This window comes from Thamnophis sirtalis, unplaced genomic scaffold, assembly GCF_051295495.1.
Source record: "Thamnophis sirtalis isolate CommonGarterSnake01/CBP01778 unplaced genomic scaffold, rThaSir2_p1.2 scaffold_4, whole genome shotgun sequence".
NCBI classification, from domain to species: Eukaryota; Metazoa; Chordata; class Lepidosauria; order Squamata; family Natricidae; genus Thamnophis; species Thamnophis sirtalis.
In genome coordinates, this window is record NW_028261384.1 from 73,260,974 (window position 1) to 73,288,490 (window position 27,517).

Genomic DNA, 27,517 nt, shown 5'->3' on the forward strand with positions numbered 1-27,517 from the left:
GACAACTTCTCACTTTGGAAAGGGGGGTTCTACAACTAAAATCTTTAGAGGTATTGAAAGAGGAGAAGGTAGTTCAAACATGGTTCCAGTATGGCCAATTACAGGCTAGGTGGAAAATAGACAAAAAAACTGGTTTTATCCAAGTTGAGGATAATTTGTTTAAACAAATAAGAGATCAAAGTTTAATGCATATAAAGAGGATATATAATGTACTAATACAGATGGATTCGGAAACAGAATTAGTTAAAGATTGTATGATAAAGTGGGCTCAAAATATTGAAGAACCAATAATGTTGGACACATGGGAAAGAATATGGGTAAGAAATGTGAAATTCACACAAGCACAAAACCTGAGAGAAAATTTTTATAAGATGTTTTATAGATGGCATTTAGATCCTAAAAAGCTGGCTTCTATGTATCCAAATGTACAGCCTAAATATTGGAGATGTGGTTCTCTCGATGCTACATATTTTCATATATGGTGGACTTGTCAAAAGGTTAAGGCATTTTGGATAAAAATGTGGTGGATTATGCAAAATATCTTTAAAAGAAGGATAAAGTTTACTCCTCAGTTATTTTTACTAGGTATATGTACTGACTTTACAGCGGTAGAGACTAATTTGGTTCTGCACCTAATAACGGCAGCAAGACTGTTGGTGGTGCAATACTGGAAGAAGGAAGACTTGCCTACAACTCAAGAATGGACATTGAAAGTTACAAACCTAGCCGAGATGGCTAAAATATCGGCATACCTTAAAGACCATTCAAATGAGAGATATAAACGAGACTGGAAAAAATGGATTGACTATATACAAAACAAATACGGGACTAAGAAATTACAGATAGCCTATGCTTAAGATTAGGAATAATCTAAACTGTTCAAAGTTAATGCAACAGGAAGAAGCTGAGTTCAATGTAGAGATGTTATTAACTTCTTTTTTTATTTCCTTTGTCTTAATATATTTTAGACTGTGTTTGTTAAAAATCTATACCGTGTACGGGCTCTGGGAAGTCGGGGGGGGGAGGGAGGTGGGGTGTTAGGGGGGGCGGGGGGATATATAGTATGTGTTAGATTTCAAAGTAACGCGACTGCACTTGTATACTTTAATTCCACTGTAAAAATAGGACAAGCTGAATATATTAATAGATAGTAGAAATACACCGAAGGGAGGAGTAGAGGGATAGAAGAAAGAGGGGTAGAGAGGGTGGGAGAGAGGATTGGAGGGAGGGTGAGAAGAAAGGGAGGGAGTGTACCGGGAGAGAGGAGTGGTAGAGGGGGAGGGGAAGTAGGGTAGAGGGGAATGATGGAGGGAAGATGGAAAGTTGGAGGGGGGCGAAAGAAAGGGTCTATGGAGGGTCGAAGAGGTACATTGGGTTTCTATTTTGGGGGGTATTGTTGACAAGAGGAATGGCTGTGTTTATTGTTTAATGTTATATGGCCCCGGTTATGCACAGTATATATGTTACTGTACGAAAATGAAAATGGAAAATAAAAAACACATTTATAACAAAAAAAAAAAAAACAATAGAAGAGTATGGAGAAGTAGCAGGATTGAAAATTAATAAAGATAAAACAAACATTCTAGTGAAAAACATAACAGAAAAACAGAAAGGCGAAATAACGGAGAAACTAGATATTCAAATAGTAAAAAAGTGAAATATTTAGGGATACAGCTGACTTCAAGATGTGTAACCATTAACGAAGATAACTATTATAAATTAAGAAATCAAATTGAAATGGATGTAGAGAAATGGAAAAACTTACAGCTATCATTAATGGGAAGAATAGTGGTAATTAAGAAGCGTATATTACCAAGAATATTATTTTTATTTCAAACAATACCAATAAAATTGGAATTGCTTCCCTGAAAAACTAAATAAAATAATAGGAAAATGTATCTGGCATGGAAAGAAAGCGAGAATTAATATAAGAATATTACATGATTCAAGGATTAGAGGTGGATTTGGTGTACCAAATTGGAATTATACTACCAAGCAGCAGCTTTAATGTAGATAAAAGAATGGATATTGTTAAGAAATGAAAGGTTATTATCCTTGCAGGGATATCATATGCAACTGGGTTGGCACACATTTTTGTGGTATGGGAAAGAATATATGGTTACTTTCAGAGACACTATGTAAGAAATGGTTTATACACAGTATAGGAAAAAGTGAAAGAAAAGCACTATATGGAAATGCCAATGTGGTTTTCAACGGTGGAAGCTCCGACATATCCGAATATTAGTAGTATGAAAAAGGTTATTAGATACAAAGATATACTAACAGCACATAGAGAACTGAAACAGAAGAAAGAATTAGAAGAACAAGGGATATAGGATGGTTTAAACAAATGCAAATACAAACAAGATATGAGAAGGATGTTAAAGAGTATGATTTTAATATGGAAAATTCAGAACTAGATAAAATACTCATGGGAATGTATGAAAGAATGATTAAAAATTGTATAGTTATTTACTCAGAATAAATTTAGAAGAAGAGGTTAAAGAAACAATGATAAGATGGGCAAAAAACTTTGGATATACAATAGAACTAGAAAAATGGCAACAACAATGGGAAAGAAACTATAAATTGACTATGGTGACAGCATTGAGAGGCACTCCCGCCCCCATTTTTAAATGCTTTTTTTGCCCTCCCCAGGCTCCAGAGGATTTATAGGAGCCTGGGGAGGGCGATGAGCCTCCCTACCCCCCCCCCCCGGAGGCCCTCTGTAGGCTTCAGGGACCTTCAGGAGGCTTCCCTGAAGCCTCCAGAAGGCAAAAAATGACCCTGCCCTTCCCTGAACCTTCCGGAGGGCTTAAACCGATCCTATGAGCAAACCAGAAGTCACTTGGTTTGCTTGTAGGGTCCTTTTTAGTCCTTTGAAGGCTTCAGGGAAGCCTCCTGAAGGTCCCTGAAGCCTCCAGAGGCTTAAACTGACCCTGTGAGTAAACCAGAAGTCCGTTCCCGAACTTCAGGTTTGCCCATAGAGTTTAGAGTTTTATTTCATTTGTATGCCGCCCTTTTCCCTGAGGGGACTCAGGGCGGCTCACAACTCAAAGGGAAGGGGGATACAGACAGTTTAACAACAACACAAAACAATACATAATTAAAAAAGCGCAACAATCATACCATTCAAGATAGGGGCAATGATTCTTTAGCCCCAGGCCTGTCGGAACAGCCAGGTTTTAAGGGCTATGTGGAAGGCCTGGAGGGTGGTGAGGGTACGAATCTCCACAGGGAGTTCGTTCCAGAGGGTCGGAGCAGCCACAGAGAAGGCTCTCCTCCGGGTAGTCGCCAGTCAACACTGGCCGGCGGATGGAATTCGGAGGAGGCCTAGTCTGTGGGATCTAATTGGTCTAGTGGAGGTAATTGGCAGCCTGGGTTTTTGTGCTCGAGGCTTCAGGGAAGCTCCTGAAGCCTCTGGAGGGCCCCACGGGGGAGGAGGAGGAGGAGGAGGAGGAGGCTCTTTTCGCCCACCCCCGGGTTCCTATAAAGCCTCTGGAGTCTGAGGAGGGCGAAAAATGGCTTTAAAAAAGGCTGAACTCAGTTGGACAGTGCGTGCATGCGAGCTGGCCAGCTGACAGGGCAACGCCTTGTGTGCCCTGACAAATGGCTCCGTGTGCCATAGGTTCGCCATCCCGGTTCCAGGGAGTGCCAGTACAGGCTGCACACAAGTTGTGGGAGGTTGGGGAGGTTCTGGGAAGTGGTGCAAGCCATGTGAAATATGGGACGTCAGGGACGGCCTCTGGAGGCTCTACATGTGTGGGGAAGTAAAGAAAAAGCAGGAGTGATTTGCAACCTTCCCAGCAGGCTTTCCCACTGATTTTGGAAAGCTGGAAGTATGTTACAAAATGTTTATGGGATCATGGCTCCTGTGATGTTGCAATCACAGATTGGGCACACAAGTATACAGATTATAATCAACTGACCATGGAAATTCTGCAATGGCCAGAACCTCAGCAACTAGTCCATTTTTCCAGCCCCATTGTAACTTTCAACAATTGTTGAAAGAATGGACACTCGCCAAGGATTACCTGTACTGAAACAGAACAAGCATGCAGAAAATTTGTGTAGCTCTACAAACTATTGATATAATTCAAAATTTTAAAAACCATTCCAACCACATTAGAACTGAGAACAACATGGGATATACAAGATTTAATACCCAAAGCAGTCCAAACCCAATATGAAATGGTATTTTAACTGATAATATAAGAAGGACATGGAAAAAATAAAATAAGTAGAACTGATATCCTAGAGTTGTAGGGGGGAAATCTGCATCTCTTGTTTCTATTGTTGCAGGCCACTTTGAAGGGACTGGAGGCATCAAGCTTCACAAAAAAGTTAATAACAACTCATGCCCAGCTTATTCTTTCTCAATAACTATCAAAGTCTGTAATTCAAAATACTATTTTATGCCTTACAGGATCAGAGCCATTACACACTCTATTGAAGACTTTATTGAATTTTACACTAAGCTTTAGCTGACTGAACAGGTCAAACAGTATAGCATGGAGTTTTGCTTTATTCACAGAAATCCATAAGCTGTCTCCAGTCAGCAATGTGGTTTGCAAAGAAACTTGAATCAGCAAAGGGTCAGAGAGCCTGACCCTTTAGAAAAGGTCAGATAGTTTTCAAAGCTGGCTCCTGAATGCCATTAACTTACATGCACTAGTTGCTCCTGCATGTCAAACTCTCTTGAACAGCCTTCCCAATGGCAGTTTGTCTCATAGACCACTTCAGGTTCTTGCTTGCTTTCATCTTTCTCCCCTTCCTCCTTTACTGAGGTCATTCCTTCCGGTGGTTCCTGTCAGGGCCACGGAAGTGAGGAAGCAGATGAAAAAACAAACACTTAGGTCTTAACTTATTCAATGTTTCTAGTATTATTGTAAAATAACCAAGCTAATATTGGGACTTGAAAAAAGAAAAAGATACATTTTAGAATACTTGTCTACAATCCTTAATCTTTCTTCCAAACCATGTAAAATTTCTCAACTTTGAAATAAAAATAAAAAATAAAATAAAAATTAGAAAGTCTGTTACAGATTTGTCTTCTTGTTCAGACTAAGACCACTTCTGATAAAGTTTTAAACCTTTGCTAACAGAACTGTAAAACAGAGCAATACTTTTAGAACTATCAGCTGTTATACAAAAGAAGCTATTTTAAATGTAAACCAGTATTGGCTATGCAGCATGATATGAAGAAAACTGTTCAGAAAAGGAGTCCAGCTCCTTAGCCACAGCTTTTAAGTCAGTGGTTCTCAACCTGTGGGTTGGGACCCCTTTGGGGGTCGAACGACCCTTTCACAGGAGTCACCTAAGACACATATTTTCGATGGTCTTAGGAACCGAAAAACCAATTTTATGGTTGGGAGTGATCACAACATGAGGAATTGTATTAAAGGGTCGGGGAATTGGGAAGGTTGAGATCCATTGTTTTAAGTTATCAATGATGTGCAATCTGTACTCAGCAATTGTTCATATTATCTCAATTGATCAATTTTATTACCACTGGAACTGCTATTTAAAGCAAATGTTGATTTCTTAGAATAAAAATGACAATTTAATGACGTGATTCCTAAACAACACCTATATAGAGGTTGATTTATGAACAAATTCATGATCACAGGAAGGCAGTTTTTTAGAACCTCACTTACTGTCTTTTTATGGGAGGGGGCAACAAATATCCAAACAAGGAGGTACCAATGTCATGTTTGTGGACTTGGGCTTGGATTCTCAGATTTTAGAGAGAGAAACTGAGGATGGTCTTTTAAAAAAATCATTTTCAGGGCATACATTAACATTTTGAGGTATTTCAAGCTTCAATCTAATGAAAGATTGCTCCCCTCAACTTGGGGTTTTGAAACAGCCTTTATAGGATTCAATTTTTCCTGATCAAGCAACCAATAACTGCCACTGTTAAATGTTATGCAAAGACTAGTAGTATTAGTAGATGTAAAGTATATGCTTTGGCAAAGATTACTCACAAAAACAATTAATGCAAAATGTGCCCTCTTCCTAGGACAGATAAAAGCATAGTTTACCTGCATGCATCCAGCTCCTGGGCTGGGGAGCTCATCGTCTGGTTTTATCTTGGAACGCTTGTTATGCATTGGGTCTCCTGTGCTGCTCACTGCAGACTCACTTGTGGGCTTACTCTGAAGCACATATTTATATCCAAAAGATATAAGTAGACTTTGAATTAAAATACAATACTTCCAGAATATTCAAAGAAGTTTTATTAAAGTTCACTAAGTTCAGATTTCTATCATTGAGATTATGATATTGATTTCTCTTCCATTTTCAAAACTATAATTTCTCATTAATGCATTTACTTAGAGAAAAAACATGCTGATTGAATGCTATATAATAATTTATATAATTTCTTTATATAAATTATTATATAAGAAAATAAACCCTTATCACTGAAAGTTTTCTGAACTCAGTGACAAACCAGCCCAACACAAGAAAAAAGGATAAACTGTTTATCTACAAAACTTTATTACTGTAGTCCATGTATATTTGCCTGGATGACATTTTACATGTTTTATTATTTACTTAAAAAAAAAACGTTTTTCATTTTTCTTTTATCTAAAGGACCCATTTTGCTATTTTCTACTAGAAAAAGGTAGACATACATTTACTTAAACAAATATTGAGCAGAATTAGTTTATTCAATATATGTTCTGAATTATATTATTATAATTTTATAGTCTCTTAGTTTAGGATGGCCATGATCTGCAATGAATTAACATAGGATCTTTGAATGAAATGGGATGAAGACAGCAGAATCTTACAAATTTGCTAACATGGCTTTATCCCTCCATAGAGAATGGAATATCATGTCCATTGATTTGGGAATTATTATATTGGCACACTATGTTTTTTCAAATTGTCTGCTTCTTTGCTAATTAACTTAGCCTCTTGGAATTTTCAGATGGTACTCCTGGAAATTTGAGAATTACCTAGCTTAGTATTCTACTAAGAGTAACTGAAGTATAAAGCAAGAGAGAAATTGCTGTTCCTAACACAACACATGTTCATGGGTGTCTTGGTCCTAATCTTTGATTCAACAATTAGAGAGATTTTTATCTTTTACCATCTTCAGCAGGGGTATAAATTGTATCCCTTTGCTGTTCAAAGATCCTTTGCCTGAACATTCTGAAACTGTAAGTTCCTATACACTAAACCTGGAAGTTATTGAAATATTTATAAGGGATGGAAAACCCTCCATAAATTCAAAAGCATGATGTACTCTAAGTAATTTATAATAGAAGACTGCATACATTGCAGCCCCAAGATACTTGTTAGCAAATCTGTTCTAAGAGCTGTGATGATTAATGGCTACTGTGGACAAGTCAGTATGGTACAAAAAAATGTCCTTATATTCCCTTACCTGTGCAGCCTCTGAAGGATCTGAGCTGACCTGAACAGGATTCAAGACATTAGGGATGCCAGGAATAGGCCTCTGTGTAGGAAAGGTTGGAGCAGGATGGATGAGTGGAGGACTATGCCCAAAGGCTGAACCCAGACTTTGCTGTCGACTGATGATCTGTTGATGCATCTGCTGGAGGGATACTGGTGTGGGAGGGTATGCAAAACTTAGCGCTGGGCTGCATTATGACAGGGAAAATAGAAGTAAGTGTAAGTAAAAATTATTTAGGGAATTGAGTCAAGAGATATGTGAATTATTATTATGTTCAAAACAAGCATAGGTTTGCCTTAACTGATGCTTTCACTAGAGATGATAAGCATATTTCAAATCATGTACCAGCTTTATATGGAAGTTATCACTGTGAATATTTTTGTAAGTGAAGAATTAAAGTTAAAACTAGTTCACATGTGGCGCTCTGATATAAGTGCAAACAGCATGTAAACCGATTAAATTATTTTTTTCAAATCTGGTGGTAGATAACTTTTTTCTTTAAAAAAATACTGTAATCCACTTTTATTTGAGATGTTTCAAACTCATCCATCTCCTTCCACTGGACATACAACATAAATTCTGTTAATTTGTTATTCATATTCCCCACATACAGGACCTCCTGTATATCTGTCATGCTTTATTTCCACAGATGAAAAAAATGATACGATAATTCTTTCTATTCTGAATAATGAATATATCAAATGTTCTCCTAAGGCACCTAAATGAAAAGACATTTCTTCTGCATGTGGGGGTTATTTTTGTCCTCTTCCAACAAAATATTTCGAGAAATACCAAAATATTTTGAGAAATACATACAAGAAATCAACTAAATTGGCTAGATGGATATCAGAAGCTACAACAGAGATTGTAGAAGAAAGGAGAAAAGCAAAAGCCTGGGTGACAGAAGAAATGCAAAGATTAAATGCAAAATTCCAGAGAGAGGCAAGAAAAGACAAGGACAAGTAAGAAACTGAAATAAGCAGCAATGAGGAATCATATAAGAGAATATTTCACTTTTGTGAAGGCCAGAAATCAGTTTATGGCAAGAAAGACTATGGTCACAGGGCATGATGGGCTGGAATTGCACGACCAATAAGTAATTAGAGAAAGATTGGGGTATGTGTGTGTGGAATAAGCAGAATAACTTTACACAAATGAAAAACAAGGCCAAGCCATAAATGGAAAACCTGATCTACTAGAAATGGAAGCTGATATTCTGGAGGAAAAAGCAGTGCGGACACTCAACCAGTTGCCTAACCACAATGCCCCAGGAGTTGATGGAATTCCTGCAGAATTGTTGAGACCACTGCCAACAAAAATACTGATAGCACTTTGGCAAAGTGTATGCCAGTCTTGTCAATGGCCAAAAGAATGGAAAAGATCAATATTTATTCCAATACCAAAGGAAAGAGATACGAAAGACTGTTACAACCATTGAATCATAGCCTTGATGCTATATATGCAGTGGTGGGATTCAAAAAATTTTGCTACCGGTTTTGTGGCCATGGCTTTGTGGGCGTGGCAGGGGAAGGATACTACAAAATCCCCATTCCCTCCCCACTCCACTAAGCCTGCTTTCCAACAACATTCTCCTGTTCAGCACAACAAAAGAAGAACAGCTAGGAAGCAGCGGGGGGGGGGGGGGGGGAGTCTATTTGCCAGTTCTCCAAATTATTCAAAATTTCCACTACTGATTCTCCAGAACCTGTCAGAACTGGCTGAATACCACCTCTGCATATGTGAGTAAAACTCTCTTGAAGGTAAACCAGCAACATTTGAATCCAACCACCAACAGAAAAATGCCTGATTCAGGATTTTGGAAAGGAATGTGTGATCATATTGTCAGTCTCTGCTGGATGATGGAAAAAACAAAGGAATGCCAAAAAGACCTCTAGATGTGCTTCATTGACTAGACAGAAGCCTTCAACTGTGACCATGACAAGCTCTGAAACTGCTTCAAAGAATTGGGATATTACCATACCACATCCAGCTCATCCAATCATTGTACTGTGATGTAAGAATGGAACATGGAGACACAAAATGATTCTTAAATGAAAATGGCATTCAGCAAGGTTGCATCCTGTCTCTTATACTGTTCAACATGTACACAGAGATAGATGCATATTTGGAGGAATCTAATGGTAGCAATATCAACAATCTCCTATATGCATATGATTCAACATTGCTTCAAAAAGCAGGGAGGACCTGCAGTGGTTAATTCTTACAGTCAAAGATGAAATGAAAAATTTGAAGTGAACATCAGGAAAACAAAGATAATGACAACTGAGGCATACACACAGATCAAAGTGGACATTGACAATGAGACCATTGAAACAGTAAAGGAATTTATCTTCCTGGCCTCTAAAATAAACAAAAATGGTAACTGCAGCCCTGAGATCAAAAGGTATATAGTCACTTGGAAGAATTGCAACATTGGCATGAATAACATCTGGAAGAGTAAAGACATCAGACTCATAACGAAATGCAGATTAGTTAAAGCAATAACTTTTTCAATTGCTACTTATGGTTGCAAAACTTGAGCTCTGAAAAAGGCAGATAAGAGAAGGTGGATGCCTTTGAATTATGGTGTTAGAGGCAATTATTATGCATCCCATGGACTGCAAAAATAATAAAGAAGTCCTAGCCCAAACTTCACTAAAATATCACTTGAATCCAAGATTGCCAGACAAGGCTGTCATTTTTTTGGTCATGTCATGCAAACTGATCCACTCGAAAAATAAATCATGCTGGGAGTGATCAGTGGAAAAGGGAGAAGGGGGCTGCTAGGATCTGCTGGATGCACATGGAGAGTACTGATCCATAGAATGGCCAAGGGTCAGAAACAACTGAATGGCTTACAATGACGATTCCAAATTTAAATGCTTGTCCTCTTGGGACTGTTAGAATAATACTGGACTACTCTGAATAATGTTGTAACAATCTGTGTCAAATTCAAAATAATTTGTATATCCAATTTTGTAAAGATAGAATCAAGTGAAAACTGATAAAAATCAGCTGCTGTAGAATGAAGACAATCTAAGATAAAATGATGTTAATCATGCAGGATTTACTTCCAGAAAATTTAAGTTGAAGAGTCCCTTTAGTAATAAGATGTAAGAGAGGCAATAGCAATTGGTAAACCATAATATTATAAGCAGTTCTTACTATTATTAGTAAGTATATTACTATATACTGGAATCAATTTCTAGACATTAACTGACAGTATATAGCAGTGATGGTCAACCTTTTTGGCAACCTGGAACAGCAGGTGGCGATGGTGAGTGTGGCCACAGAGAGGGCTCTGGGTGTTACCTCTGGCACACGTGCCATAGGTCACCATCACAGTTATATAGCAATAATTAGGACATCAGAGCAGAAAAGGGAATAACTGAGTTACAATTGAAGTCTTAATCAACAATGAAATTTTCTGAATGACTTCTCTGTGCCTTTTTCTGACTATGTTGCTGAGATATAAGATGACAGAGTTTCATAAACATGTGTTCCTCAAACCATTTTAATAGTTTTATTTTAGTATAATCTAACAGTCCTTAAGTTACTCAGAACAATTTCTTATTTTCATCTAGATCCAATCATGTGAATGGGAGAAGGAAAAATAGTCCTATATAATTTTATTAAAGAGCAGTTTTCTTTGAAATAGATTAACACACACAAACACCTAAACACACCTGTACATGTACATGTGTTGATATTGTATTTTAATACCTCAAAGAGAGTAGTTACACTTATTCTGTCCCATGGCTACTGCAAGCATGATGAATGGCTTGTATACTGAAGAATAAATTGAATAAACTGGCAAAGAGCTCACTGAACATGAAATCAGCTATTAGAAGAATGCTTGTGAACAAATTCTGAAGCTGATATGCATCTTTTGATTAACATCCTATCAATCATCCATGGAAGCTACCTTAGCTAAGTTGTACTGTAATCATTCATGATTGCTGAAAGAGCACAAGCAAAGACTGCAGGGTTGCAACTGCTGAATATTATTACCTATTTCTCTCTGCCTCCTGCAGTGAACAGCTATTGCGTAGGAGATATTTTTGTCCCTTTATTCAAAAAGTACAATGCTAAACTGAGATTTTCTTAAAACCTTCAAGATCACTTCAGCTTTTCCTAAATGGGTAACTTTTATAACAGAGGAATCTCCTAGAATAATAGTAACTTAATTATACTGAAAGGTCCATTTTAAAAATTAAATGGTAAAATATATAATTTTTTTAAAAATTAAAATGTGGTTAGCTTTTTTTTACATAATTCAGAATAGCATTTTCTGTTAATCTGCTTAACTACATCGATAACTCCAGAGAGTGACTTTAAATCTACCATGTGTATGTTCATTTTTCCACATACAGTATGTGTATATGTAATACAAAGCATAATTACATTTTTTAAAGAAAAAAACCAAAGCTTTAATTTTCAAGTTAAGCTATTCCATTATATGAATTTTTTTGAGTTTTAATTACAGAACATTCAGTTTTATATGATATAATAAATTTTTACCATAGGATGCTTTTAGGTCTGAGCAAGGTCTAAGAAATACTGTAATGAAGTGATTACAAGCATTAGCATGCAGAATAGACTTTAATAAACATTTATTGCTATTTGAAAAGTACATGGGCACTTTTTACTGCAATATTTTGACACTCTCATTGATCACTAATTTCAAAGGGGAGAAAGATTAATCCATCAGGCTTTCTGCCAAGAAGGTACTGATATAAATTCTTTAGGTGACATTCTGAATGATCTGAGCTTTCCATCTTTGCAAACAAATGTGTGATATGGCAAACATAGTGTTCAAACCACATTTAACCAATTGATTTTATCTCCTGCCCTAATAAGATCTATAGAGATATAAATGAGTGAACCCCAAGCCAAGATTAAAAACTGCTTCGTAAGAGAACATGACAGAGCAACATAAAGTAATAAGGTTACTGTAAAACATCATATCATCTATTATTTTCTTCAGTTAAAATTCATTATTGTAATAAATATTGTAACTAAACAATATGGTTTTTCTTATTGTTTTCTTAAATGTTTGTTCAGGCAAGTTTTGCATATTCTTATAAAATGATTAACATTTTTTAAAACTTTAGAACTTATACTGTTTATATGTTATCAATGTGTTTTCAATTCAAAAAGATAAAAAATAAAAAATAAAACAAAATAGGTTATAGAACCTGAATTTTACATAAATTATCTGTTGAACTCTATGAAAATGGCTCCTACAACATATTGAAGTGTAGTTAAATACTCAGTTAAACCTGCAGAATGCCCTTTTGGAAAGCACCATAATTCTCCCCCTCACCCACCTTTTCTCCCTTACAGAAATCTGTATAACTTCACAAGTTGATAACTGTTGTTCTTCACTCCTTCCCATTTGTTTCGAATTGACATATATTCAATAATTTGTTTTATATTTTTAAAAATTTGTTTTCATTTTAATTAATTAAAATAAGCAAGTAACTTACTGGTTGACAAATGGGCAATAAATTAGGACTATGAAAATGATTTTTCCAGTTTTGAGTCATGGAAAATATTGCAAGTATGCTAAAATACAATGGGACTACAGTTTTACTCAAACTGTCTAGGAGTAGGCCCCATTGAAAATGAAGTACTAACTAGAAAAATATGTAGAGAATCAGCATACATTATACCATGCTCATAACTTTATTTGTATATGGAAGAGAACTCAAAATAATAACCTAAATCAGAGATGTCAAACTCAAGACCTGCAGGCCAGATCTGGTCTGCGATGTGGTTACATCTGGACCACAGAGCCTCCCTGGAAACAGTGAAAGACTGGCCCGCTGCGCCTGGGAGCTAATCTACAACCCAGTGGCAGCCGTCTGGTTCGGAAGGCGGTCAGCCTTAGATCTGCGGGGGCGTCCTGGAGCCAGCAAGGGGCCACCCTCCCCACCCCCTGAGCACATGGACAGGAGTCAGAGATGCACAGGCTATAGTGTCCCTGGGGACTGTCTTCTCCCAAAGGTTGACTGCATTCTAAGCACCTCCCTTTCACCAGGACACCAGCAGCTGCATGTTCACTGCCTTCTATGTGTGCGTCCAGGAGGCAGGCCCAAGGCAGCTGGGTGGTCCCTTGCTGGCTCCAGGAGGGTCCCACAGGTCAGACCTAAGGCTGGATGCATGAACCAATGCTGTTTGTGGCCCGTGTGCACTGCTCGCTCACATGCATAGGCCTTACTGTTTGAGTGCAGGAATGAAGCCTTCAATCCATGTTCCATAGTCCACTTCAGAGGCTTACCCGGCCTAGGTTTAACCTCTCCTTTTGACAGTGACGTGCGGTGAGCTTTATGGCTGATGAGGCAGCAATTTTTTTAGACTTGTGGACTTCAACTCCCAGAATTCCACAGCCAGGCATGCTCAGTTCCGATTTAAAGCGACAGCATTTTCTCCCCTTGCAAAATAAGTTTTCCTTCATTCTTTTTCTTCTCCCTCCCTCTCCTTCCTCCCTCCCCCTCCTTCCTTCCTCCCTCTCTCCCTCCCTCCCCCCTCTCTCAAACAGACACACGCACACAGAGAAGTTGGATCCCTCTCTCACTCACTCTCAAACAAACACAAACACAGAAGTTTGATTGGATATATTTTCCAATGGCTTGAAAGCAGCTCCTCTGCCATACCCCCCCTTCCCCTGCTGCCTTCTGATCAAAGCCTTTGATTGCAGGTGGAGCCACATTGCCTTTTCAAACTTGTAATCAGTGAAGCTGGGCTTATATACTTTTATCTAGCTGTGTGTGTTTTTGAAAAGGCAACGTGGCTCTGCATGCAATCAAACTTTTTGAATTCCTCCCCCCTCCCCACACACGCACCTTTTCCAGCTGTTTCAGAAAGGATTTCAACTCTGCTTTTGCCTGCCCTCATGAAAAGAAAAAATATGTAAAAGGAGAAAGGCAAGAGCTCTGAGATCAGACTGAGCTAGTTGCTCCCAGAGAACTCTAAAAAGCCTCTAAAAATGCCCTCTACAGGAGGCGAGAGAACCACGTGCCTCCTTTGCATAAGGAATTTTTCTCCTTTTAACCCTTGCTTAACTCTGCTCAAGTGATCATAAAGATAAAGTAAAGGAGGCACGTGGTTCTCTCATCTCCTCCTGCAGTTAAGCACTAAGCAGAGTCATCCACTGTGACTCTGTCAGTAACTACCTCAGCTTTTTTCCTTTTACATTTGTTTTTCTTTTCATAATGACAGTTTTGAGGCCCTGCCTCCCCTGACTGCACATCCCTGCCTTTTGATTTCAGGAGATTCGTAATTGGCAGTGCAATGCTAGCGAACGAGGGGATAGGGATTTTCTGTCCACTATGTTTCTGCAAACCACCCAGAAATCAAAGAAATATATCCAAAATATGTGGGTCTGTTTCCCATTGTTAAAGTCATAAATCCTGTATCAGTAAAATTGGCGTTGCCTTAGGAGGATTTATCCTGTGTTTCATGTGAACTTACTAAAACCAGAACACACTTCTTCCATATGTCCGCCCCAACCCTCACCCTGTTCCCTTTCTTATTGAAGGAGAGCAACATTTTGAGATTAAAGAAATCTTAGATTCCAGGAAACATAGAGGACGCATCCAATATTTGGTGTCCTGGAAACATTTTCCCCCTTCCCAGGCTGAATGGGTGGACAAATCCCATGTTAGGGCTCCCAAACTTTTACAGAAGTTCTATACCAAATATCGTGATAAGTCTTGATTTTATTATATGGTGTTGGTTGTTATTGTTGTTTTGCTTTGTTTTGTATTTCCCCAGGGGTGATGTCCTTTCTGAAGGAGGGCCGGATGTCAGCTTCTGCTTCGCTTGCTTGATATCGGTTGCGATAGAAACGTGGAGGGTGAGGGTATGGTATTTGGGATAGGAATTATATGGTACTGGAAGAGATGTAGAAAAGGGAGTTTTCGTCTCACCATCTTCTGCGTATGCTGGTGGCCAGTATTTGGGCCTGGTCATACCAACCTGATGATGCCTTTTGAAGATGCAACCCACAAGACACCTTAGGGTGTTGCAGATTGGACACTGGGGTGGGGGTCGTTGGAAGGAGGAGGCTGGGTAATCATTTGATATTTATTGTTCATGCCATTTTGGCTCAGATCTTGCTTTTCTTTTGCTGCTATCTTTTCATAACCAGTAAAAGTATTTTAATTTCCACGAACAATGGAATTTAGAGTTTTCTTTTTTAGTTATTGATGGAGGCATGCCTGACAGTTCACTGAATTGGGCCACAGTCCCTCCTTGCTCAGTTGAAGGATTTGTTCCTATTGTTCTCTCAAACAGTAAGGCCACTGTGGAATTGGAATTCACTGGGCACATGAACCAACACTGTCTGTGGCCTGGTTGCACTGCTCGCTTGCATGTGTGACCTACCACAACCATGCCCACCCTGGCCACAGCCACTCAAGGTCAACCACAACTATGAAATCGAGTTTGACACTCCTGATCTAAATATTAGTAACATATCCCAATATGAGTGAAAAAAGTAAATGAATATTATAAACATGTTTGCATTTTTTATTTATTTTATTTTAGCTACAAATTCAAAAACATAATTTATTCTGTGTCTCTATGCTATTGTAAGGTATCAATACAAGTAAATTAAAATGTCTTCCATTTACACAAGGTTTTGTTTATCTATACTTCCTTCAAATGCAATGACCTATCTCTGCCTAACTCCTTCAAAACAATATTTGAATTCTATTACTTATCTCTTACTGGTGAATAAAATACAAAGATAATCATTTGTTTTTAAGAACTAATGAGGCACAAATGAAAAAGAGACATCATAAATAGCAGTTTAATTAATCTGGCACTGTATAGAATTTTTCTTATTTCTACTAAGTTTTTTGCGGGAGTAGCAGATTCATTGTAAATTCTAACTCTGAAGAAGAGTATATTTATTTTTATTAATACTTAAGTCAAGCACAGTTGAAACATCAATTAGTGGAAGAGGATTTTAGAAGAAACAGATACATGCTTCTTACCCAAAGTTGATTGATTATCTTAGAATAGGCTATATCATAGATCCCTGCTGGTGAACTTATGGCATGCATGCCAGAGATGGCACGCAGAGCCCTCTCTGTGGGCACGCCTGCCGTCACCCCAACTCAGCTCCATCACGTTTCTTACTGTCGTTTGCAGGGAAACAAAAGTTTGAAGGACTTAAAAAAAAAACATGCAAAAAAGCATTCCGCAGTACATTTGCTGTTGCTGCCTCATGGCTTGACCCCTACTCTCACAGAGTCTTGCGCAGCACAGTCAAATTTTGCTCAGAGCCACATTGCAACCCTGCGTTGTCTCAGCTCAGCAAAAAAAAAAAAAAAGAAGAAAAGAAACTGACATCTGGTCAGTTGCTTTTCCAGCAGAGCTGCAGGTATTGGGATAACCCACCTTTCTACTGGCCAGCTGGTCTTCTGGGGCGGGGGGGGGGAGAGAAAGAGAGAGAGAAAGAGACTCATAATAAGGTATGTCTATTTAGAGAGAAATAGTAATAAATGTTGCGAGCAGACTAAAATGAGGAAATGCTGCAGAACTGGATGGTGAAACCGCAGAAATATTAAAATAGGGATTTTCTCCGTTGATCAAGAGGGGAAATTTAAAAAATGCAGAAAGTAACAACTTAAATTTTAATTTCAAGTGATATCTAGTTAAGTAGTCTACTGGGGGATTAAAAAATATTTTACAAACTCAAATATGAGTTTTTTGGCCCAAATATGAGGGAGGAGAAATTATGAATTTCCTTTGGGTTGAGGAGAAGTAAGATTTCATGTCTGAGGAATTATGCTCAATCCGGAAAAGATTAGGAGAATGGGAGCCAGAGGGTGAATTTGGGATATTTAATTTCACTGCATAGAGCTTTAAAATGTTTGGTGCTGCATACTTCTTTTTTTTATTTATGCTCGAATCCCCTGACACATTTAATTGTAACCCTTAATGTTTAATTTAAATTCAGGGGTTCCTCTCCCCTGGGGGGGGGGAGAGAGAGAGACAGAGGGAGAGGGGGACAGAGAGGGAGGGAGGGGGAGGGAGACAATATGAGAGAGAGGGAGGGAAGGAGAAAGAGAGAGAGGGAGAGAGAGAGAGAGGGAGAGAGAAAGAGAGAGAGGAAAGAGAGAGAGAGGGAGGGAAAGAGAGAAATTATATTACCAAAGTTTTTCTTTTTTATTGTTGCTAAACGTAATATTACAAAAGCAGAAAAAAAATGAAGGGGTATAAAAGTGCATTTATCACATTTTTCTTAGAACAATTACCTGAACTCTGCCTTGTTTATAATTATTTTACGTAATTAAACCTCATTATTCAGGTTAAATTGCCGTGTTGGCACTTTGTGATAAATAATTGGATTTTGGGTTGCAGTTTAGGCACTCGGTCTCTAAAAGGTTCACCATCACTGTCTTAGATCATTGCAATCCAATTCAAATATGTGGAATAAGGCATAAGATTGTTTACAGGAAATGATCTTCCAGCACAATGTTTCCTAATATAAAAATAATCAGGAACTATAAATGAATAGCTTTTTGGAAAGTGTGTCCTTTGACTTCTCTCTCTTGGCCCCCAACTGCTTAATCCTTTTTCAACTTGTTTAACATCATTTCAACCAAAAAGAAAAGTTAAACTAACCAGATATTAAGACTTCATTAATTTCATGTTTATGCTCAGGTAGCCTGCTCATAATGTTTTCAAATAAAGAACGGAAATAGTCAGGTATCAGAGGAAAAATCAAAGGTATGCTTGAAAGAAATCTCAGCAAAAACCTACTGCCAATTCTGGTCATGCATTGGATTTCTAGAAAGAAAGTATTTGTATGAATTTCTGCATTCATTTTCAGATAACTGAAAAATTGTTAGTCTTTTCTCTCCAACATATATTATTTGCTCTAAACAATTTAAATTAACAGAAATTTTAATAAATATTTAATATTTAATAAATAATTTAATTTATTGGTATAAATAATTAAATAAAATAAGTAAAATAATTTAATTTAATAATGTAAATAATTTAATAATAAAATAACTACTACAACAGAAAACTAAAAGCAACTAGATTTATCTAGTTATCTAATAAAAGAGATATGAAACACATAACATCATCAAGTAAAATTTACAGTATGCAAAATGAAGTGCTCATTGAAATGAGATAGAATGGATAAGATCCTAACCTCCAAAAATTTGATATTGCAGTGACTAAATCAAAGTGCACCACATCATAGCTGAAATTGCTTTGAGATACATATTAACAGGATGTGGCACATACATGTTTTAATAAAAGACATATATAGAGAGAAATGCTTTCCATCTATATTTCCACTAAGGTAGTATGTCTCAATGTTAGCAACTTTAAGATGTGTGGACTTGAACTCCCAGAATTCCCTAGCCAGCAGACTGGCTGGGAAATTCTGGGAGTTGAAATCCACACATCTTAAAGTTGTCATGTTTGAGAAACAATGCAATAAGTTTTGAATACTTATTTGTGTATACTACCCATCAAACTTGTGCAAAAGATAAAATGTTGAGCATATAAAAAATTAAGTTACCCACAAATAATAATAATAATAATAATAATAATAATAATAATAATAATAATAATAATAATAATAATAAATTTACGTACCATGAAACTATAATCTCATGATTTGTAATAAGTCCTGTATAAGCTTGCCTCTGCTTAACTGAAGCAATGAGGGTCGCTTTAATAGTGCTATGGCATAGACAAAGCAGCAGCTTCAGACAAAGCAAGCAGGCAGTCCTTTCCCAAGTTTGCAGTTATAGCTAAGTGGCTATGGATCAGCTAGAGCCCTGCTGGGTAGGAGCCCTACCCTCTTGAGTACAAAGGAGTACGCCTTTCCTCCTCTAAAAAGTTTTTTTTTCATCCTGTCAAACCAGGTTAACTTAATAACTGCTGAATTTTGAACCACACAAGGTTCATGTTCATTTTAACTTTAACATTAAAAACGAATACTAACATTTAAATAAGTTCAGACTACATAAAGACAAAAGCAAGGAATGGGGAGAGGGGTAATAGAAGGTGTTATCTAAATCAAGGGTGCCAAGCTTGGTCCATGGACTGATACCAGTCCATAGCCCATTGGAAATCAAGCTGCACAAGTGACAGATGAACATATTAAGTTCACTTGTGCAAGCGGCCAGCGCACCAGTGAAAGCATCCCCTTCTTGTTGCTGCCAGTCTGCAGTCAGAAAGGTTGAGGAATGCTGATTTAAATGATTTGTACATAATGGTTTTCTTTCTTTCTTTCTTTCTTTCTTTCTTTCTTTCTTTCTTTCTTTCTTTCTTTCTTTCTTTCTTTCTTTCTTTCTTTCTCTTTCTTTCTTAAAAAATCATTTCAATATCAAATTCTTTCCCCCATTGAAACAATTCTAAATCCTTATAAAATATAGATTGCAGTTCTCAGTGACTAGTTCATTTGTATTATAATTTGTAAGCACATATGCATAGATCCAGTTTGGTTTAGCTGCTAAAGCATCAGACTAAAAAATTGAGACAGTGGTTTCTAGTCATCTATATACGGTAAAAAAATAACTGAATAGCCTTGTGACAATATTTCAGCCCTGGGAAGGAAGAGCAAACTGTATCTGAGATCTTGCCAAGAAAACTGCCAGTTGTCAGGAACAACAAATAAGCTGATACACACATACACACAAACAAACACATACATAGCGATACAAACACACACAAACACACACACACAAACACACATACAAACATACAGGTGATATCCTGCCTTCATTTAACAGTTTCAAGATCCTTCTTCTATTTTCTTCTCATGGCTATTAAAATCCCCCAAAGCACGTATTCAGCCTTCTTGTCTTTTGAGATAAAAAAATAATAGTAGTAACTGTATTATTTTATACAGTAAAGACTTGTATACTCTACTGAATAGAGGCAATTAGACAACACCATTAATCAAGTCTCTTCTTTCCGCCCAAGTTAGAACCTTTTATCAATAGAATTATTTATGCATCAACATCACCAAAAATGTATTGTGATGAAATTGATCTTTTCATATAATTATCAGTGTTAGCTTTCACAAACAGAAACTTTTCCAGTAGCTCAAAAACATTTAAATGCACCTTTAGTCAGCAGCAACACTCAAACCTGGTCAAATAAATAAAGAATAATTGATACATTGCAAAATAATGAACTAAATTTCTTTTTAAAATGCATTGATTATGGAACAGGATTCCACTGGATAATAATAGTATTTTAGATTGCTTTAAAAGAAAAATAGCTCAATTGCATTAAATTGTTTCTTATATAACCAATCTGTCCCAGCAGAATAGTAGTCATCAAGAAAGAGTAACAAAAGAAAATCAAGAGTATTATGATATTATTTTCTCATAAATGGTCATATTCTTCCCAGGATTCTGAAAAATATACTTATTTTGAAGTATTCTTTTAAAATATTCATTCATTTTAGTATATACCTCCTTTGAATATGTTGCATTCCTTGTATCTCCTACTAACATTGTACCTAATAAATTTCATTTAAATGGTTTTGATTGCTCAGGATCTTTTATTTTTAGTGTTCATACTATATATTTTTTTAAAGGATATTTAAATAATACAATATCCTTTGGGAGGGGATTAAGTTCTTGATCCCAGATACAGTTGCTTGAAATTAAAATTTGTTCATAAAAATAGTTATGAAGTCTTGCAATATATATATATATATATATATATATATATATATATATATATATATATATATATATATATATATATATATATATATATATATATATATATATATATATATATATATACTTAAAGTCACAACCCCTGGTATGCCCAAGTGTGGGAGGAAGGTCACACTTCCACTCTCTGTCATTAGGCTCGTCACAAGAGTCCATCCAGACAGAAACCCAATATTTTTACTGTTGCCTTTTGTTATATTTGTGGTTTTTTTTTTATTTGTGCTGATAAATAAATAAAGGAAGACTAGTAAGGATATGGCTAGCTGATGAGAGCTAAATAGCTTGAAATAGATCTATACTAGTCTTCCTTTATTTATTTATCAGCACAAATAAAAAAAAAACCACAAATATATATATATATATATATATATATATATATATATATATATATATATATATATATATATATATATATATATATATATATATATATATATACACACACACACACACACACACACACACACACACACACACACACACACACACACCAGGATTTACCTTATTGCACTTGCAGATAAATGCCCATAAGAGCCACTAGCTGAAGAACTGCTACGGGAATTGTTCAGAATTGTCACCAAGGAGTTTGGAGATGTGCGGATCACGGTCTGAAGGTCAAAACTATGATCCGACAGCGGTGATAAGGACAATGTTCGTTTTCGACTTGGTCTTGTTGGTAGCCTGGGACTTGAAAACCTAGTGCCTGTTGTATTAAAAAAAAAACAGAATTATTTATCAGAGCACCAATCCTCTTTTTTTATTGTTGCTGGCAGTGGATATAAAGAGTTTTGACACTAGTACATGCATTTGACAAGTGCACTCTTTTCACTTATGATCTACTAGATACAACTGAAAAAAATTAAGAAAAAACATTTATCTTTCCATTGCTTACCTCAAGGGAGCTCTCTTGGTTAATGTGCAAACAAAATGATAAATTGCTAAACAAAGGGAAAATACTTTTATGTTATCTTTTGTATTTCCAGTGATTTATGAATCTGATGGCTGCTTAGACTTTCACTTTATTAATTCATTAGACGCAAGGGGATATAGTGGTTCAAATCTAAGCTAGTAGTCAACTCAAAACCTTTTCTAAAAATGGCTAAAAAGGTTTCTAACATATATTCACCCAAAATAAGGAAAATCAAGATGCATGTTTTGTTCATGAATAAAGTAAAAAAAATTCCAAAATCTTTATATGTATTTATATTTCATATTTTCTCCAGGAGGCTTAGAATGAAATAACACCTAAAGCTTCCTAGGGAATTCCTTCCCAATTCTGCTGGATTTTCGTCATCTTCAGGCTGCTTCAGGAGGCACGACCCAGAACCAGAAGCCAAACTGCAAAAGCACAATTAGCCTGTTTAAAACCCCTCCTACCCTCACATGAAACACAACCCCCCAAACAATCAGAACAGAACACACCTCCACCAAATAAGGACACACCTCCACCCAATCAAGACACAGCCAAGCCCCCACCCAATCAGTTCAAACCCCCTCTGGCAGTTAAAAGGAAGAAACAGCTGAGATCTCACACTACTCCTGGAAACACCAAGCCTGAAGTAGCCTGAAGCAGCCTGAAGATGACGAATGAGACTTCGTCGAAACGTCGCCAAGACATCTCCAATTCTACGCGGGAGAAAACCCGAACAACTAGAGACCTACATATATATATATATATATATATATATATATATATATATATATATATATATATATATATATATATATATATATATATATATATATATATATATATATATATATATATATATATATATATATATATATATGATTTTTACAACCCCTGGTTGTAGTAGAATCAAGAGACCAGGAAGCCAAGCGATGCAATATAGGAAAAGTTTATTGAATGCGCATCTCTTGTGACGAGCCGATTGACAGATGATGGAAGCAGTTAGCTTCCTCCCATAATTGGGGCTTACCAGGGGTTGTAAAAATCTAATAGATACCTTTCACCCTGACTTCGCTGATAACGGATAAGAGCCTGTGGCCTAATGGCTAAGAAGTCTGCCTAGTACACACACACACACACACACACACACACACACACACACACACACACACACACACATATATATATATATATATATATATATATATATATATATATAAAATAAAATCTGGAAGCATTGAGTTAAAAAAATCACTAAATTTTAATTCTCAAAATTAGCCTTTATTACTGTAAAGAATTGGATTCAGTGAGAAGGCTTTAATTACGTATTATTTTATCCAATCCATAGGATTATACTCTTGATATGGCCAAAGTGGCATATTTATTTTAACAAGCATTGTAAATCTTCCAAGCCAAATGATTTTTTAACTCAATATATTTGTCTAAAGAAAATAAAATCATCACTATTGGATGAAACATATACAGTAATCCAGCCAGAATGATATGGTGCAATCTCCAACGTCTAATGATGTGTGAAAAAATGTTGTATAAAAGGGTAAGCCACCAATAAAAATCCACTATGCATTTGCTCAAAATATTTGCTGCTTGAATTCTTGCTTTATTGCTTCCATTATGACATTATATGAAGTCTAGCTATATTCAATATTTACTTCATTTTGGAAATCTTTGGTCACAAGTAAGACTGTCAATTATCTCCAGCATCTGGTTTGTAGTTCTCTTCTTTCTTCTTTGCTTCTATAAAACAAAACATGTTGCTCCAGTCTTGCTCAGGATATAGTATTGAAAAGTGGGTGAAAAATCCTTCCCCAACCTTCATACTCTTTTCATCTCTTGTTTATGTACTGTCACTAGCTGTGTGGCTCTCTGCTACTTTGATTTAATGCAGAATTTAAGATTCTTTGAAATTATGGTGTCCTTTCCTTTCCTTTGAATGAAAAGAGTTATCAAAGTTTATAAGAAAGTTTGTTTAAGATAGCAACCTTCTATAAAAGAACAGCGATCTCAAACACTATGCTTAAAGAGTTCTCCTTCATCAGACTATAAAGCAAGAAAAATGTATAGTCATCTAATTCCAACAAGCACAATTTGTCTCTAAGATAGTAGATGCCACTAGGAGTTTTATGCTACATATTGATGCACAATTACATCTGACTCTGCTACATATAATTCAATATTTCTTAATTCATCTAAAGCATATTTTTTGTAATTTTTTGGGGGGCGAATCAAGCAGCATCAAGTCCCTTAACTGTTACCTATTAAATGCAGAATTACATTTTGAGAACTTACACTTCTGACTGTTCTGAAGACTGATGCTGGATAATTATGTCGGAAGCTAAATAGTGAACCCTGCTAGGTCTCCTTAATCTATTGGTAGATTTCAGTTTAACCAATTATAGTCAAGGGGATGGTCGTTGTGACAGAGTTTCCACTATTTCTGATCTTTCTATCCATAACATGCTGCAGTGAAAGATTTGGACTATACTCCAATTGTCTACCAGACATAATTTGAAGTTCTGATGTTTAAAAACCCTGGCCCTGATTATCTCATAAATCACTTCCCCTGCTATGTACTTGCCCAATTACTTAAATCAGCAGGGGAGGCTCTTTTTAAAAGCCTCCTACTTCTTGAAATGTACCTGTCTTGTGTGCTAGAGTCATCTACTGTGTGACCTTCAAGTCTTGAAATGTTTCCTATATAAGTGAATTTAATTGTATTGTTTTTTATTCTTACAATTTATAATTTGTATTTTTAATTTCTGCATGTCCCCTTGAGTGATATAGAAACATAAAACTAGGATATTAAGAAATCAAGTAAATATAAAGAATAGTAATAGCTATTATTCAGCAAATCTTCTCATGTAAAGTAAGATGATGGTTGGTAAATTTAAGACGATTGGTATATTATTTGATTATATACAATCTTTACCTCTAATAGCTTCTCATGTTAGAATAATGAAAATAAAATTACTCTTAATAAAGTATTAATTAATAACTAAATTAAATTAATACAGAAAGTAATTTTATTACTTTTTATTATTCTATCATGAGAAAGTATTAGGGGTAACAATTTCATTAAAACAAACCCAGTTATTACTTTTTAGTTCCCTTAATCCACAGTGAGTAGTAGCTCAGGAACAGTAGAGAGGAATATTTTTTTATTATCTGATTTATTATCAGCAAAAAAGAAGTCAGTGACATGAGATTATTCATATAAATTTAAAAACAAAATCCAAACCAAATAGAGAGATGCCGATTCAAAATAATTTAAATATGTTAAACATTGTATTTAAAATACAATGTATGGAAAAGAGCGCAGGTTCTTTAACACAATGTAACACAGATTTTAACATTTAGCCTTAAATATAATTATAGAGTTATTGTTGTTAATCTTAATCTTGACTTTCTGCAAATTATATTGTTTTTTGTTTTTCTCATCATAAATTGTTACCTTTGTGATCTTTGGCACAATATACAATGAGAAAAACAAAAACAAAATAATTAGCAGAAAGTCAAGATTTGAGTTTATTAATAAACTCAATAATTAATAAATTCAAAGGGTATATTTGGCATGATGAATGGTTAAATTCCTGCTTAATTAAAATTAATTTACTATACATTCATGTTGAAATAGTTTTAATTAGTTTTTACAAACACTAGCCTCTTTGTTTAGATAAAAGTTCTATTGCCTGACTAAACAAATTCTCATCAAATAGAGCAGGTGAAGTTAAAATGAGCTTTTTATAATTCATTCCTAATCTATTTCTCTACTGATTGTTTAATCAGTCAGCTTGCTAATATATTGTTTAATACCAAAAATAGTCCTTACGAGAATAATTGCTGCTAATATGACACAAAAATATTGCCTTACCTAAAAAAATATTGATGACACATCACCAAAAAGAACCCTTTTTCTATTGTTCTTGCGGTTGTGACTACATCCATCTGTTTTGGAATTCCATCCATGCCCTACTATTTTGGAGTAGAGTGAAGGAGAAGAAGCTATTTAGAATATTAGACTGCATTTCTTACTCTGGCCGTTGACCTTCTTTCAATTAAAAAAAACCTTGCTAAAGACGCCGTATTCATTCTGAAGAAACAGGTCAAAAGATTGCTTCCCTTTAGAAAATGTTTACCATATATAGTTGCTTGGATTCATTTCTGTGAATTGAATTTTGTATATCTGAAACTTTTTAAATCCTCATTTATGAGAGTTGATTGTAACTGAATTAGTTAATAGAAAAAATGTTCAAATTAGACTTCCTTATATGAATTTTAGTAATAGATAGTGTACACTGTCTTTCTTATTTGAGAAAATTCTAGCATAGATAAAAGTCTTTGCAATATGGGTGGCTCTGCAGTATTTTAAAATGATGACTTTTCAGATAATTAAGAGAAGATATATTATTTACCTGTAACTAAGAGGATTACGTATGAATTCCTGGTTATAGTTTATGCCATTATCTGAATGTAAAGGCTACCAGATCTGAGTTGCCAATATCTAGATCAGTGTTTTTCAACCTTTTTGTGCAAAGGCACACTTTTTTCATGAAAAAAATCACGAGGCACACCACCATTAGAAAATGTTAAAAAAATTTAACTCTGTGCATATATTGACTATATATAAAGTAATTTTCCCTCGGCACACCTTACACTATGTCACGGCACACTAGTGTGCCGCGGCACAGTGGTTGAAAAACACTGATCTAGATAACTACTGCAGTAGATGCTAATAAAGAGTTGAAGTTTTATGGATCTGTTTGCTGCCATGTAGTTGATCTAAGATTCTTTGCAGGCATGATCTGGCAATTAATAATTATGTTTCTTAGAAGAAGTTTGCTGAGCACATTTTCATGACAGAATAAAATTTAAAAATAGCATTCAGAGAATCTCTCTTCTATATTGTAAGCTTTGTGCTTACATTTTTACTGGGGAAACAGCAAAATATATATATCAAATGGGAGAGTGAGGGGAAAATCAAGCTATTAATGTTCATGAAGGACAGGTACTGCTTGAATTACAACAATCTGATTGTTGATTTAATGGCCTTCAAGGTACTTCAAACCTTTGCAAAATGTTGCACATATCCCATGGGGGTCACATGATTGCAAACTGGACGCTTGGCAAACTGTTTGCACTTATAACTGATTGCTAAGTATCCGATTATTACATGATTTAGATCAGTGGTGGGTTTCCATTTTTTTTTTTACTACCGGTTCACTCATCTGCACATGTGACGCTTCTGCGCAGGCTACATGCAAGTATCTCTCTGTTCAGAGCTGAAAATCCTGTTAGGATTTCAGCAAAGAGAATTGCAGCTCATGAGCAAAGATACATTCATATCCAGCTTACACTGGACCTCCCAGGATCTCCTCCATCTCTGTGAATTAACCTGCACTCCTTACCTGAGACTCCATCCACTTAAACCAC

At 36.0% G+C, this 27,517-nt stretch overlaps 1 protein-coding gene across 1 annotated transcript in view; it reads right to left on the reverse strand.

Moving 5' to 3' along the window:
* The window catches only part of GLI3 (GLI family zinc finger 3), a 414,787-nt gene that overhangs the window by 72,902 nt on the left and 314,368 nt on the right, over nt 1–27,517 (reverse strand). Inside the window, exons 8-11 of the mRNA XM_087713119.1 lie at nt 21,661–21,862; nt 7,397–7,613; nt 6,045–6,158; nt 4,667–4,807 (exon numbers count right to left, since the gene is read on the reverse strand). Of these exons, the coding sequence (XP_087569245.1) occupies nt 4,667–4,807; nt 6,045–6,158; nt 7,397–7,613; nt 21,661–21,862 (674 nt within the window). The remainder of the gene's footprint in view (nt 1–4,666; nt 4,808–6,044; nt 6,159–7,396; nt 7,614–21,660; nt 21,863–27,517) is intronic.